Source organism: Electrona antarctica, assembly GCF_951216825.1.
Source record: "Electrona antarctica genome assembly, chromosome: 22".
In the NCBI taxonomy this organism is placed as follows: domain Eukaryota; kingdom Metazoa; phylum Chordata; class Actinopteri; order Myctophiformes; family Myctophidae; genus Electrona; species Electrona antarctica.
This window is the reverse complement of record NC_136805.1, coordinates 19,583,637-19,598,031: the sequence shown is the minus strand read 5'-3', so window position 1 is coordinate 19,598,031 and position 14,395 is coordinate 19,583,637. Positions and strand designations below refer to the sequence as shown.

The 14,395-nt window shown below is 42.3% G+C and overlaps 1 protein-coding gene across 4 annotated transcripts in view; it reads left to right on the top strand.

Moving 5' to 3' along the window:
* LOC306915520 (KAT8 regulatory NSL complex subunit 1-like) overlaps positions 1 to 14,395 on the top strand; it is a 51,600-nt gene that overhangs the window by 18,922 nt on the left and 18,283 nt on the right. For all 4 annotated transcript variants that reach the window (XM_079492885.1, XM_079492886.1, XM_079492887.1 and 1 more), the window contains exons 3-6: positions 10,128 to 10,269; positions 10,419 to 10,490; positions 13,264 to 13,373; positions 13,748 to 13,889. In XM_079492885.1, the coding sequence (XP_079349011.1) occupies positions 10,128 to 10,269; positions 10,419 to 10,490; positions 13,264 to 13,373; positions 13,748 to 13,889 (466 nt within the window). The remainder of the gene's footprint in view (positions 1 to 10,127; positions 10,270 to 10,418; positions 10,491 to 13,263; positions 13,374 to 13,747; positions 13,890 to 14,395) is intronic.

The window sequence follows — 14,395 nt, the reverse complement described above, 5'->3', positions numbered from 1 at the left end:
CATCACATATATAACATGCATTTATCATGAAACATGTGTAAGCTAAGAACGTAACTAGAACATATCTATATAATGACACTATACATGCGTATACATATAAACTATACATATATACTATACTATGCTATACATATGTACTATGAAGTGCTATGACTACATACAATGCAATTATTGTGCTGTCTACATGACATGCAAGTCTGTTTCAAATGCTATCTAAGTCTAAAGTGCTATCTAAGGGGGTAGGATAAGTGCTATGGGCCATGATGGAGTCTGAAAAGGTGGGTTTTCAGACTACGGCGGAAGATTGGGAGTGATGCTGCAGTTCTGATTGCAACGGGGAGTGCATTCCACAGTTTTGGGGCCAGAAGGGAGAAGAGTTTGGGACGTGTGGAGTGTTGTCCCGGCGTTTTTAGTGAGGGTACTTCCAGCTTTCCTGCGTTGTCTGATCTGAGTGAGTGGGAGGGTTTGTAGGGTTCAATCATGCTTGCAAGATATGGGGGAGCCATACCTTTGGTTGCTTTGAATGCCAGCATCAGAGTTTTGTATTCCTCGTCATAAATCCACGGGCCCGCCTGCAGTCCCAGGTCTGACCAGTAGGGCCGAGCGCTTCAACGTTGGAGAGCCTCCCTGGGGGCTTGGTTGTTATGGTCTCCTATGAATACAATATTAGCGACCGGCGGTAGCATCATCATTAGTTTAGCTTGTTTTCAGGTTTTATAAGGTCCTAAGATTTGAGCAGAAAAACTACGAATAAGCATGCGCATGCACGTCACGTGCACGTTGGATTAAATAATAATCAAATCTCATGATTTGCACAGGTGGATACAATAGATATTCACGAGATTATCTTGTTGATAAAAAAGAACGTGCAGCTCAACTGTTGAATAAAGGAGAGGATGTTACCCTTTGAAGTAAAGCTTTTTGTTCAATAAACATTTGACATCTCATGTATTTTAGTGTTATTGTCAGTAGTAGTAAGAGAAGCTCACTATTATCCTCAACTGTTGAATAATACAGTGAGCTTCTGCTGAAGAATGCAGCAAAGCAGAGAAAGCAAGCCCTTGAAACCCTGGTCCAGGCCACAGTGACGGAACTCTCCCCAAATAAGGTTGAACTGTCCCTGTTGACTGCAAACCGTTTGGTTTGGGCCGCTTTGTGGCCCTTGCACAGTAGCCTGGCCCTACAATATAAACTATATATAATATTAAAATGATTGTGCTACATATTTAATGACAAAATGTCACGCAACAACAGAGGATGCACTTGCATACTTTTAGTTGTGTGGGCAAGCCCGCAAGGCATGTGCTGCTATGAGTTGATGTCTGCCTGGTGACAACACACACAGAGCAGCTTCACACGTAATTCGCAGACAGAAGTTTGGGACCCCAAGCGAATGGTTTGCAGGGGTCCTTAGACACTGCAGGGATATGTGCTCTCGCCCAGCTAAGCTATGTGTGCAACACATGGCGACACGCCGACAACGGATTCCAATAGGTAACCAAAACGGCTCTGACACATGGTTTTAAAAGCGCTTCCAGTGAAAGATGTGTCATTTATAAATCATGCCGATGCGAGTTCGGACATGGCACGCTAGCAAGAGTTAGCCAAAATGACTAATGGTGAGCTTTGCAGTCACAAGGTGACAGGCGTGGTCGATTTCTGGACATGAAATGTGGTCTTCTAGAACATGGCAGAACTTACTGAGTACTATAGACTAATAACAGTTTAAGTCCAAATTGTATTCTGACCCCTCCACGAAAAGGCCTTGTCCATCATTTATACATTGTGGATAATTAGTGTGGACTTAAACTGTTATTCGTATGACCCGGAAGTCCAAGCAGTCATGAGTTGTCAGATTTGTATTATTATTAAATTAATTGAGATACAGTGGCATCACAAACTACGGACCATGTCATGATTCATGAACATGTTAAATCACAGCACCTGTTCATCCAAGCATTTTTAACAGGCAACAAGCGGCAAATGTTTATGCAAGGGGCAAAGTGATGTGTAAAAATACATATCCAAGCTGTATAGGCTAGTAAGGCTACTGTATTTTACAAGCTTTGCAGATTATGACACAATTTAGGCTTTATCATTATTATGCCTCCTACTTATTTGTCATGTTGAATATTGCTGTTTGACAGGAGCCAAAATAAATTCCATTCTGATACAATAACATTTTCATTTTGGACTGGGTATGAGGGTTACGAACCATTAATTAACCTGATTATGTTACCAATAGTTGTGAAACTATACCTTATTTCCATCCCTACATCAGTCTGGACTGGTGATATTACAGCACTAGATGACTAAATGATGCCAGGTTGTCAAACTTCATCCAGAGGTCACTCAAGACCCTAGAGAATGAAAATGTGTTACCTTTCTGGTAATGTTAGTTTCAGCGTGTGCAATGCCTTATGATTGTATGAATTGGGGTAACTGGGTTGGCAGAGACTACGGCATGCCTTTCATGCTTAGGCTTCAGCATTACGTTGCATTTTCTTTTTTCTCCCTCTCCCCATTTCCTTCGTGTGTGTGTATAGGTCTGTGTGTGTGTGTGTGTGTGTGTGTGTGTGTGTGTGTGTGTCTGTGTTTGGGGTTTCATTCTGTTTGACACATCTGGATGTGTTTAGCTCAGTTCCTCAGCATGAACCCACAAGCGTTACATAACCCCATCTTTTATGTAATGACTGCTGCAGCTCTGGCTGAATTTGACCCTCTAGTTTTTCCTGCCCCACCCCCTCACGGTATGACTTGTTCCAGAGGCTGACGCTTCTGTCTTCCACTTCCTTGTGTGATAAGGACTTCGACCGTCCGTCTTGTGAAACATCAGTTAACCTTCATGGCATAGTTGAACAAACCTGCATAATCATTTCATCTTTGCCCTCAATTTGTACCCATGCTTTGACCTCTCAGCAAACCCCTTGACTCTTGAGGAGAAAACGCATAATTCAATCTCTTTGTAATTCCTCTTGTAGTCTAAGCATGACTCAAAGCACGATATTTGAAGTGTATTCAGAAGGTGATCATTTATTATTTTGTATTTGGTGGTTTAAAAGGTTCAACTGAACATCTGCAGGCTTTTGTCCTTCCTTGGGGGAGGGGGAAGAAATCCCTTTGTCTTTTCCTCTCTGGATTGTTGACTTGAAGCTCATGTTGAGTGGTTCATTGGGTGCAGTCATTCATCTATCCCAATACCTACCACTTGGTGTTGGGTACCGAAATAATAGATGGAATATCGGTGGTAATAACCGGATGTATGTAGCGATCTGTCGTGCCTGTCAGTGACTGTCACGCATCAACAACACAGATATCCTGTGCATCTGTTTGAGCCACAGTGTTGCAGGCATCATGGACACACTGTGTAGTCTTTTCACCACAAATGCAGTTATCGCTCTAGTGGTATTACATTTTATCTTTGGTCAGCTTTCTCTTTATTAAAATCAGAATCCATTTTGTCACATTACAGGTTTACAGGTGTAAACCAGTGGGTGAAATTTGTTTTTGTGCAAGCTCCATATTTTTGTTGCTTTCAGGACACTTTTGATTGAGCCATTTGTTTGCAAAGCTAATGAGTTGTCCTCCACTGTTGAGTGCAGTTGTTTTCCTAAATAAGATGTACAACCAGAAGCTCAAAATGTATTCATGTAAGCCCAGATGGATCAGCTGCTTCCCACTGTGTTCTAATTCTACGTATGAGAGGTTATATTAATTATTGTTCTTAAAGTTGACAATATTGATTAGTTTAGAGACAATTATGTTTGATTAAGCAGTAAGTAACATTTATAGTGTTAAATAGCTCTATATTCTGAATTTCTGACAGCAATCATTAGTATTAGACTAGAGTGTTTAAGTAACGCACCTCCCTGTCTCTCAAGCTCTCAATTTTCAAACGTTTGGCATCGGGACAGTTATTAGATGGTGGGAACTGGAATTTTAACCATCTTACAATTTACAATTTTGGCATTTAGCAGACGCTCTTAATCCAGAGCGACTTACATTAAGCAAGAACAAAAAAGCATGGGAATACATCACATATATAAAAATGCATTTATCATGAAACATGCATGACATGCTAAGAACGTAACTAGAACATATCTATATAATGACACTATACATATATGCTATACTATGCTATACATGTGTCCTATGAAGTGCTATGACTACATACAATGCAATTATTGTGCTTTTTAAAACGGTTAGTCCCAATACTTGATTCTGATTGGCTGGTTACCGTCACGTGACCGGTGTAAATTTCACCGATAACCCACACCTTCAATCACTATATCATTCGCACCTGATTCCGCATCTCTGTAGCTGTACTGGGGAAGGGGAGCGCTTGATTACCTTACAAACCCATGCCGTGCGGGCGTCTAAGCGCCGCCCGGCTCATATGACTGTGAATGTGTGGCTCCAGGCAGCCCCGTAAAGACATCAAGCGCTATTCTCCCGTCACATAGGCTACTTGCCGAGCAAAACAAGGAAGTGATGTGGCTCGCTCTGGTGGTGCAAAGCGTAGCTACTTTTGTGAATTTAATAGTTGTATTTAGGTTAATATTGCTATATGTTTGTAACCGTTTTAGAAAAGCAATAAGCCACTCGAGGCCCCAGCTTACCGGGTATTTTACAATGGCTGGGGGGTAGAAGACCCTCCGCTCCGCGTCGGGTCTGCCTACGCCCCCAGCCATTGTAAAATACCCGGTAACCTGAGACCTCTCGTGGCTTATTGCTTAAGTCTACATGACATGCTATAAGTCTGTTTCAAATGCTATCTAAAAAGTGCTGTCTAAGGGGGTAGGGTAAGTGCTATGGGCCATGATGGAGTCAGACTACGGCGGAAGATTGGGAGTGATGCTGCAGTTCTGATTGCAACGGGAAGTGCATTCCACAGTTTTGGGGCCAGAAGGGAGAAGAGTTTAGGAAGTGTGGAGTGTTGTCCCGGCGTTTTTAGTGAGGGTACTTCCAGCTTTCCTGCGTTGGCTGATCTGAGTGCGCGGGAGGGTTTGTAGGGTTCAATCATGCTTGCAAGATATGGGGGAGCCATACCTTTGGTTGCTTTGAATGCCAGCATCAGAGTTTTGTATTCTGTGCGGGCAGCGACCGGGAGCCTTATCTTATGCAAATGCTGTTGCTATAGAAGTTAATAAAGAGTTGTGTGGTATAACTGCATACTGATGGAACTGCCTGAAAAACCAAATATTACAGGTACAGGTAGAAATGCGTGGGTTAATCATTTTGTGCTGGCCTCATCCTTGAATGTTATAATTAGGCTTAAAAAATATCTGGAGATACAGAAGGTAGATAAACAAGCTATTTCATACTATAGGAGCTCAATGTCTCTTAGATATGGGAGAAACTGTATGAAACAGCTGCCTGTTGTTCACTCTGAACATGGATAAAGAAATTCTTCAGGTGGGGGAAGCCCCATTTAGAACCTCTCCCTGGTACCCCGCTATGTAGCTTCGAGATGAGGTACTTCATTCTCAGGCACCGGTTGAGTGCGACACCGGCTACAAATTTTAGTTTTTTTACCGACAGGGTTTAAAATAATTATTTTTAGTCAGCCATGTTTTCCCAATGCAATCTTACTGGAGCAGGCGGATGGGGGTTGACTGGCCATAGGGCCGCCTGTTGCCTAATGCTGTCATACAGGGTAAACAAAAGTGAAATTAGAAGTGATGATGACGCAAAGAAGTGAACAGACTCCATTGGAGCTGGCGTCCTGATTAGCTGAAATTTGAACCTTTTTTGGTACTAAGACAGGCAATCGATAAGAACCTGGGAAGCAGAATCGAAATGAATAAAATCCTAATGCTCCCATCCTTACTACCACTACAGTTGACAGTTCAGGCATGGATTTGTTAGTGATTCAAATCTATTATGGTTTTGTTAACGACATGAACCCTTGCGTCTGTATGCTGGAGTGATCTACAAGCTCACGTGTCGTGACACATTTCAAGCTTGTAGATCAGCTCATTTTGTCAAAGACATTTTGTGTAGAGGGAAATTGGAGGGGGCCTAGTTAAACCCCTGGGGATCTCTGATCAACTAAGGTATTTAATGTTTAATAAATAATATGTAAGTAGATGTATTGATCGCTGCACTTATTCCCCTAATTGACACATAACGAAGCGTCAGAAAGCTGGATGTCATGCAGACTCTTGCAGAGGATGCAGAATTTGACCTGGATATAACAAATTCAAATTAGGGCTGCACCAAAATGAGGAAACATATGGCCGGAAACTGAATACCAAACCACTGAATGTGATTGGTGATTTTTATTTTTTAGTCATGCCTGTGAGTCCTCTTTGTGTTTAACCTAATGGTCACTCTGCTGTTCACCCATCAATGTCACTTGAACTCTGCAATAGAGCATAGTTGTCCACCTGTCCATATCCCTCATGCTTTGTTATTGTTTGTCTGGTGTTGAATTGTTTTAACATTCACACTGGATGGATACAAATCATCATTTGAACCAATGATTTTTGGTCATATGAATGTGGAATGTATTCAGAGGTACGATTCACATATTTGTTGCTTGTTAGACGAGAGGCTAACGTGACTCACGTATACTACACACACAGACCCATGGCTGTGGCTAGACATCTGCATTTCAAAGAACGTGTGGAATGTGTTTTGGCTTGTTTTGTTTGATGAGAGGCTAGCATGACCATGTGCACTCAACATTGAGCTACACACAGACCCATGGCTCTAGCCTGGTTTCTAGCCTGATTCGCTGCGTTCCATGATTTGTTTTGTCACTGCGCTACTAAGTCTTGCCAGCCTCTTGTTTGACTCGTATTTTATAACGTTACGTTGCTACGTAACCTCACTACGTACGTTACTAACTATTGAAAAAAATACTACTTTGATTCAGTAGTCCACTGTCATTGTCATTCAGTAGTACAAAAAAACTGCCTGCTGTGTGGTGTGAGTTTAGTGAATGATAAGGGGACGTTGCAGGGCAACGGCAGTAGCTGTGCATTGATATGAAGTCAAACTGGTGTTTTTGTCCCAACCTGCACCACAGACCAATCAGAAGCCTCGGGTCGATTTCTCCGTTTTGGCATGTCCCGCCAACCTGGGAGATGGGAGACTTTCCAGACTGAGTAGCGAAGTGACAAAACAAATCACGAACGCAGCGAATCAGGCTAAAAACCAGGCTACCATGGCTCTGGTACACACCATTGTTTCAAATACTGTCAATATGCATGTTATGTATGGCGTTATGAGTAAAAAATACTATTGCGGCCTAACGACATGTTAAGGAATGTTAATTTTTCACCCATTCGGCACTTGGCTGAATAATATTGGTGGCCGTGTTTTCAGTGCATCCCTAATTCAAATGTCTAAATAGGCCTAGCAGTGACCTGTGGAGGGCAAAATGCATCACCAGTTAGAGCAGTGGTGAACTGGGGTGCGTGCACCCCTTGTGGTGCGCCAGCTCCTGCGACATGCAAAGGTGGTGCTATGGTTTTATTTTAAATATATGAACATATTATGCCAATATATGGCAAATATATGCAGAATATAGCCTATGCTGCATATATGCCACATTCAGGTTCATATATGTGCATATATGTGGATAAATAGAAAATATGTCTCTATATAGCTTATGCAATTTATATTTCCATGTGGGGGGTGTGTCAGCTAGGTTGGGAGGTAACAGGGGGTGCATGGCCAAAAAGGTTTGGGAACCGCTGAGTTAAGAGTAACATATGACAAAAGGTACACATTATGTTAACTTCCTGTTATCATAGAACTGGTTCCAGGGACATTTACTACGAGAACTCCTCTTTATTCAGTGTAGTAGATTTCCACTGGAAAGCTGGTCCTTGTATATCGGGTGTTTACTCGGTCAGCTCCCTTGGCTTGTTTTAAACCCCAAGGGCCTGTTGGCTTTTTGTAGGAGTGCTGGGCTATAGCCATTGTTGATTTTAGCCAGCTTGGTATGGTATAGGAACGCCTGGTACTGCCGAACATATGTGCTGTGTCCAGAGAAGCGCCACAATGGGGAATGTGCTGACGAACAGTTTTTCTGAGGCCATAGGGACTGCTGCTGGTGCTTTGTGTATGCGAGTAAGGGGGTAGATACTAGATAGTCTGTGCTGGGTATTGGGAGGTAATGTGTGCTGGAGTGGGTGGGGGTGTCTGTGTGTGGGAGCTAGGCCCTTGTGTAAGGAGGGGGAGTCTGTGTGTGGGAGCTAGGCCCTTGTGTAAGGAGGGGGATTGTCCTGCGTTACTGTCGCCCACCATTCTGTTTAAGTCACTGGACTGGACTCATATCTGTCCTTTAGTCTCTTCAAGTGCCTTTTTTACCCTTAAATCACAATTATGCTACTTTCAATGAGCATTTTTCCTCACCATTACTGTGTCATTTGTCTGTGACCTCCACCACATCATAGCCTGGTCAACGGGCCAATACTGAGTCCGGCATTTCTGTCCATGCCTCAGACAGCGATGTATTTAGGCTCCTTGCAGCTTCATTTGACCCCACCCCCTCCATATTACATGAATCAATCCTGTATAAAACCCCTGTACAGAGAAGGAGCTCTCTATGGACATTACACACTCAAATGAGATGCAGATGCATTGATCCAGTTGATTGCCAAGAGGCGTGACCAAGAAGGTTGAGACATCTGTCAGCATTCACTCCCTATGTATGTTTGGTGAGACAAGCTAGAGTCTGTTTAGATTGGCAATACACCACACTGCTGGATCCAGTGTGGTCATATAGCCGTGTCTTGATTGCTAAACAATTTTCTGATATGTGACTGAATAGAAATGAAACTGAACAAGAATCACTGCTTTTCATGCAAGTAATGGCTCTTTGGTGCCTAGATGCCGCCTGTAACAAAGCAAACCGTAAAATGCCCCTTCTGAGGCAGTAAGGCAGGATTCCTAGTCGGGTTATTGGAGTCATCCCAGTGACTGTCATACTGCTCCAGTTTCTCCAGCCCCACCCCCACGTCCCTCGTTCAGAGCCCTGCGGCCTATAGATCGCTCTTAAAGCCAGTCTGCGGCTCTCTGGGCTGGCAGACTCTTCCTGTCTCCTTTCTCCTCCCATTCTTCCATTCTTTCTTACGCTCCATCCTCCTCTTGCAGCCCTTTTCACTTCCTCCATCCTGGTGGAGCTCTTGAAATTGAAAACAGAGAGAAGGGGAAGGAGGGGTTGTGTATGCAAGTTCTATCTTTGTCTGCCATCTGACTCATTATTTTCATTGTTCCTACACAGCCAGTGCAGCCCCATATTTTGATGAAATGGCGCCCTCTGCGGGCATAGCTCCATAATGCATGAGCAGACATTTTCCTCTCCTGCCTGCCTTTGAAATGCCCATTCAGTGTGTTATACTGGTAAAATGGAGTGTTCTGCTCTAGCTGGGCTGTGTTCCTTGACCTGTAAAATATCCACCTAATGGAAATCCATCTCATTTTGTAATCGTTGCAGTGCATAATATACTGTTCTGTCGTAGTTTGTGATTTTATTAGCCTTCAGGCTGGCTGCAGTAGTGTTGTTTGCTTGACACTTTTCTTAGTCACTGACCTGCAGTCCACCAGGGGAAATGCCCGGATTTATGCTGGTCAATAGTTTTCCACGAATAGACCGAAAGTCCAATCGTTTTGCGATTGATAATACGGTGTGAAAGAGAGGGTCTCTTAGTTTGAAAGATTATTTGATAGATGATCTATCATGTATCATACTTGTACAATTGTGTAATCCTAGTGCTGTCATCATACTGAAACACAACTCCCTATTTATATGCATACTTTATATACGATTCATTCCATAACTATTTAACTATATGTTTAACATAAGTACCCTACTTGCATTTTCCATGTCACCTACTTGGGCTGTGATATCTGATGGTGGATACCATGACCAACACATCTTCATACCAAACAAATGCATCCCAGAGGCTCCCACTGATTCATTACTACTTCCGTGTTTGATACGGAAGTACAGCAGTACTATGAATGAAAACCTATACTATTATTTCTATGGTTATTCTCTGACATGCATAATATCGGCTCATATATGCCAGTTCACTTATTCAGTTCCATTGCAGACACATAATCTGTTCACCCATTAAACGTGTGATTTTTGTCCATTGTGTGTTGACCAGATGGAAGCGGGCGGAGAGCCGCTACACGGTGGAGAGGGCTGCCATCATAAGCCACTGGAACTGGCTCCAGGCCCACATCTCGGACCTGGAGTACCGCATCCGACAGCAGACGGACATCTACAGACAGATCCGTGCCAGCAAGGTCAGTGGCCTGAACCAACCTGTCATGATGTTCAACACAAGCAAGGAACCAGGGCAGAAATCTGACTGTTTGTGGTCGGTTATGTATGTGAAGGTAACTTCTGTCAGCATGTGGATTAAAGTCTTAACCCAGGGTCATCTTTTCCACAGGGCTCGGTGGAGTTGGGCGGCACGGCTCCCAGCACGCTGCATACCGCTCCGCCAGAGGCTCTAAACACTCAGGTAATACTTGGCGCCTATTAGAGCATCCCACTCATATGACATATGATTTCAATCCTGTTATCACAATGTGCACACAAGACGATTGGTCATGGCGGAAGCATCACACACTTAACCCATTTAGACCTGACGACGATTCTACAAATGTATTCTAAATCATGACAGTTTTCCGGGAAAAAAAAACTTTCATGTCAAGGTCCCCAGAAATCTTATGAAATTGGCTGCCGACCCCCATCTGAAAATATGTTGTTCCAGGGATCCCCCCCAGAAGCAAAGATTTGAGTTAAAAACGTTCGCTTTGAAGGAATATATATTCAAAGATTTGCACCACATTTTCAATGATTTGCACCACATTTTCAAGTTCATAGCGCGGCACCGAGTGCCGCACTAGTCTGGTATTTTTCAACAGCTAAAGCGTAACGTAATGCTTAAAACACCAAAAGGGGTTCCCGCCCAAAATGGGTTAATGATCCAACATGACTTTGGAACAAATAAATAAGGAAGCGGACAGTCAGACACAGCTTGTTGTGAATGAATGCTTGTTAAATAAGTGTTCATCATTATAGTGTTGTCATTTGCAGAGATATTCTAAAAGTGGGAACGCCCTTGTGGTTATTGGGAGAGGCTAATTGGGCCTAAGCAAGCACAGAGATCAGGTTTAACCCAGACTGTGTTTACCATACGGGCTCTTCTTACGATTTGGCAAGATTTTTTATTTTTATTTTTTAATTGAATTGAATTTTATTGAATTTTAATCAAACATACATGAAAACGAAACCACTATGACAATTGACAGTACATACAACAGAAACAAAACAAGACAATCTACATACAATACACACAAGGGGAGATATCTGCCTCTCTTCTCTATAGAGCGTCGCAGTCCCGCCCCCTACCATGGACCAGGAAATTATTCTCCGTTCATTTTCCTCATAGACATTAAAGAAAGTATTTATTTAAAGACGTTTACGCCGTGGACAAAGCCAACTCGAGTCGTGACAAATCACGACAACAAACAAAATTTTTTGGGCCGAACAAATAATTAGAAAGAAGAAAAAAACGGCAGGTCACAACACTTTTTTTGTTGTTTTTCTTCTTTGTAATTATTTGTTTGGTCCAAAATATTGTTTGTGTTGTCATGAGTTGTCACGACTCGAGTTGGCTTTGTCCGCGGCGTAACCATCTTTAAATAAATACTTTTTGAAATGTCTATGGGAAAAATGCATTGGGATTCATTTCCTGGTCCATGGTAGGGGGCGGGACTGCGACGCTCTATTGATGATCATAATACATAAGTACCTCAAACAGGTGCATCTGCTTCTACAGGTTTAACAGATTTAACTGAATTTAAACAAAGTCAGGTCGTATGGTAGAGACATGAGTAATCCATCTAAACCAGTTATCTGTGAAGACTTCAACGTGACCTCTAAAGCTGAATGTAGTTCTCTCCATAATAAATATACTATAGATTAAATCAATCCATTCATTTATAGTTGGTATAACATTTGTAAGCCACTTTTTTGTTAAGGCTTTTTTGGATGCCACCAGCAATACCCTCAGTAGATGCTGATCCTGCTTTGCAAATTGAAGTCCTTCCAGATAGGCAAGATACATGGTTTTAAAATCAAAAGGAATGTCGACACCAAAAACTGCTTCCAGGATACACTTGATTTGGCATGATTTTCAATAGCATGTACCCACGAAGCACTCGCTGAATGCAGATTAATGCTTGTACTATTATCCCTTCACAACTCATTTTGAAAACTAGATTTTCATTGACTGGTGAAATTAAGTTACTACAAAGTGTTCTATTTGTACTGTGAACAAAGTGAAGGAGATATCTGGACACTGCCTTAGTTTGTGCCTTAAGACAGTAGATCACTGACATTTGTATTACTGACTGTAAAGGCATTGTAGACCCAGGTTGTGGACTTCCTTGTAGGCTTCCTCATTTGTTATCAGATTTCTGTACAGTGTACAGGGTTGCTGTCAACATCAAAAGATTAGATCAGACTTGAATCAAGAAAAAGAGCTCCATTGGAATGTAATTCATTAGGAGGCGTCTTATCTCTTGTTTCTCTCAGGATATATTTAGATGTACCCCATGCTGCTCTGTATTTTGGCTTGCTACTTAATGCTGAATCCGATTTTTGCAGGATTTAGATATTCAGATTTGTATTAATGGCAGATACTACATCATTTAATAATCAAGGCTGAATAGGCCGTGTTTGTTACAAATACATGATTGTATACGTTTGTTACAAATATATGTGCGCATTTTTACAAATACATATAATATACACGTGTTACAAATACATAATTTATTAATAATCGTATTTACTTGTTTGTGGCGACATGGGCTGTGATTGGTCTACTTTTGTATGATACATAGACAAACCCTATAGTAAAGATTTCAAGTATCCAACTTGTAAGGCTGTGATAATGGTAGAACCTCTTTGCTATAACCTGTTTCTGGGCGGGGGTACTGTAGATGCTATACATCATGTATGTTTTCTCCTTTCTACAAAGCATATACATGGAGGAGCCAAGCTGTTGTCATGTCTGATTGTGGCTCATTCGGAATGCCTTTATCTTCTTTTAACCACTAAGAGAGATTTGCTCGTATAAATACTGGGGCTGACAAAATTAGACCTTTCTTTGTGTGCTATTGCCCTTTTCAAACAGGCAGGTTTTGTGATGTGCTGTTTGTCAGCCCACATTGTCACCGGTTGTCACTGGGTGTAGTCTAACCGGCAGGTCTTATCTCTTTGTCCAGGATGGTAGTTCAGAGCGTCTGGAGCACACAGTAACTGGCCACGTCACCACAACAGAGCTTGGCCCCTGGAGGGGCCAGAATGGCCGCCCAGTCAACGGTGTCCTCAACAGGTGACACTGTTAATGCTAAATTCTCTCAGCTGTTGCCAGACTATGGTTTAAAAAGAGAATGGCCTTTAACGAATAGAAGGAAAGGTTTTGTACTTGTGTGAGACTACGTATACCACTTTGCTGTTTACATTTTTGAGGTTTTTGAATTGTTGTTTCTTCTTTTGTTCCCCGCCATTTTAATCTGTCCTGATGTGACATCTGAGTACCGTATACACTATGCACATCTGCTTGCCAAAACGTATATGAATGAGTTTAGCAACATTTCTTCTCCACTGCGAAAGTTATTGGAAGCATAAATCCTTGAACATAATTTTATTGTGACATTTTGAGACCGACTACTGTGGCTGAAACTGTCCTATTGGTTCTTCCATCAGAATGGCAGATGGCACTGACACCAAGCACCAACAACCCTCCGGCTATGACAGCACGTGTGTTGCTGCTCGCACACGACCTCTCGTGGGCTGTCGACGGCGACGCCTCATTCAGCCCAACACTGTGCCCAACCTCAATGGCAAGGTCAGTTGTCTGTGTGTGTGTGTGTGTGTGTGTGTGTGTGGGATGTATGTGTTCTAATGTTCTCTTAAAGATTGAGTGCCGTGATTTTTTTCCCCCACCCGAAACATGATCATCAGGTATTATTATTATATAAGGAGGAAGAACTTCTTCAAAAAAAAGTGTACAGTATTTGTTAAAAGGACGTTTTTTTTTATGTGGACACGCCCACCAGTTCATTAAGTATGCCTGGTTTGCCTGATGGGTGGTGATCCACCTGAACTGAAGCCGCACCCACAGCTGTTATTGTATCAAAGGGGGAGGGGTTAGGGGAGGTGATGATATTGTGATGTCACTATATCACTGCTTTTTTTCATTGGCACGTTTGACTGTTTCAGCCTCCAGGAAGAAACCCTAAATACAAAGGGAAGATATCATTGCACGTAACGACACACCAAGGGGTCTAATGAAGTACTGTCACCTCATAAACATATGAAAAACTGGAGAAATAAAATCACAGCACTCAATCT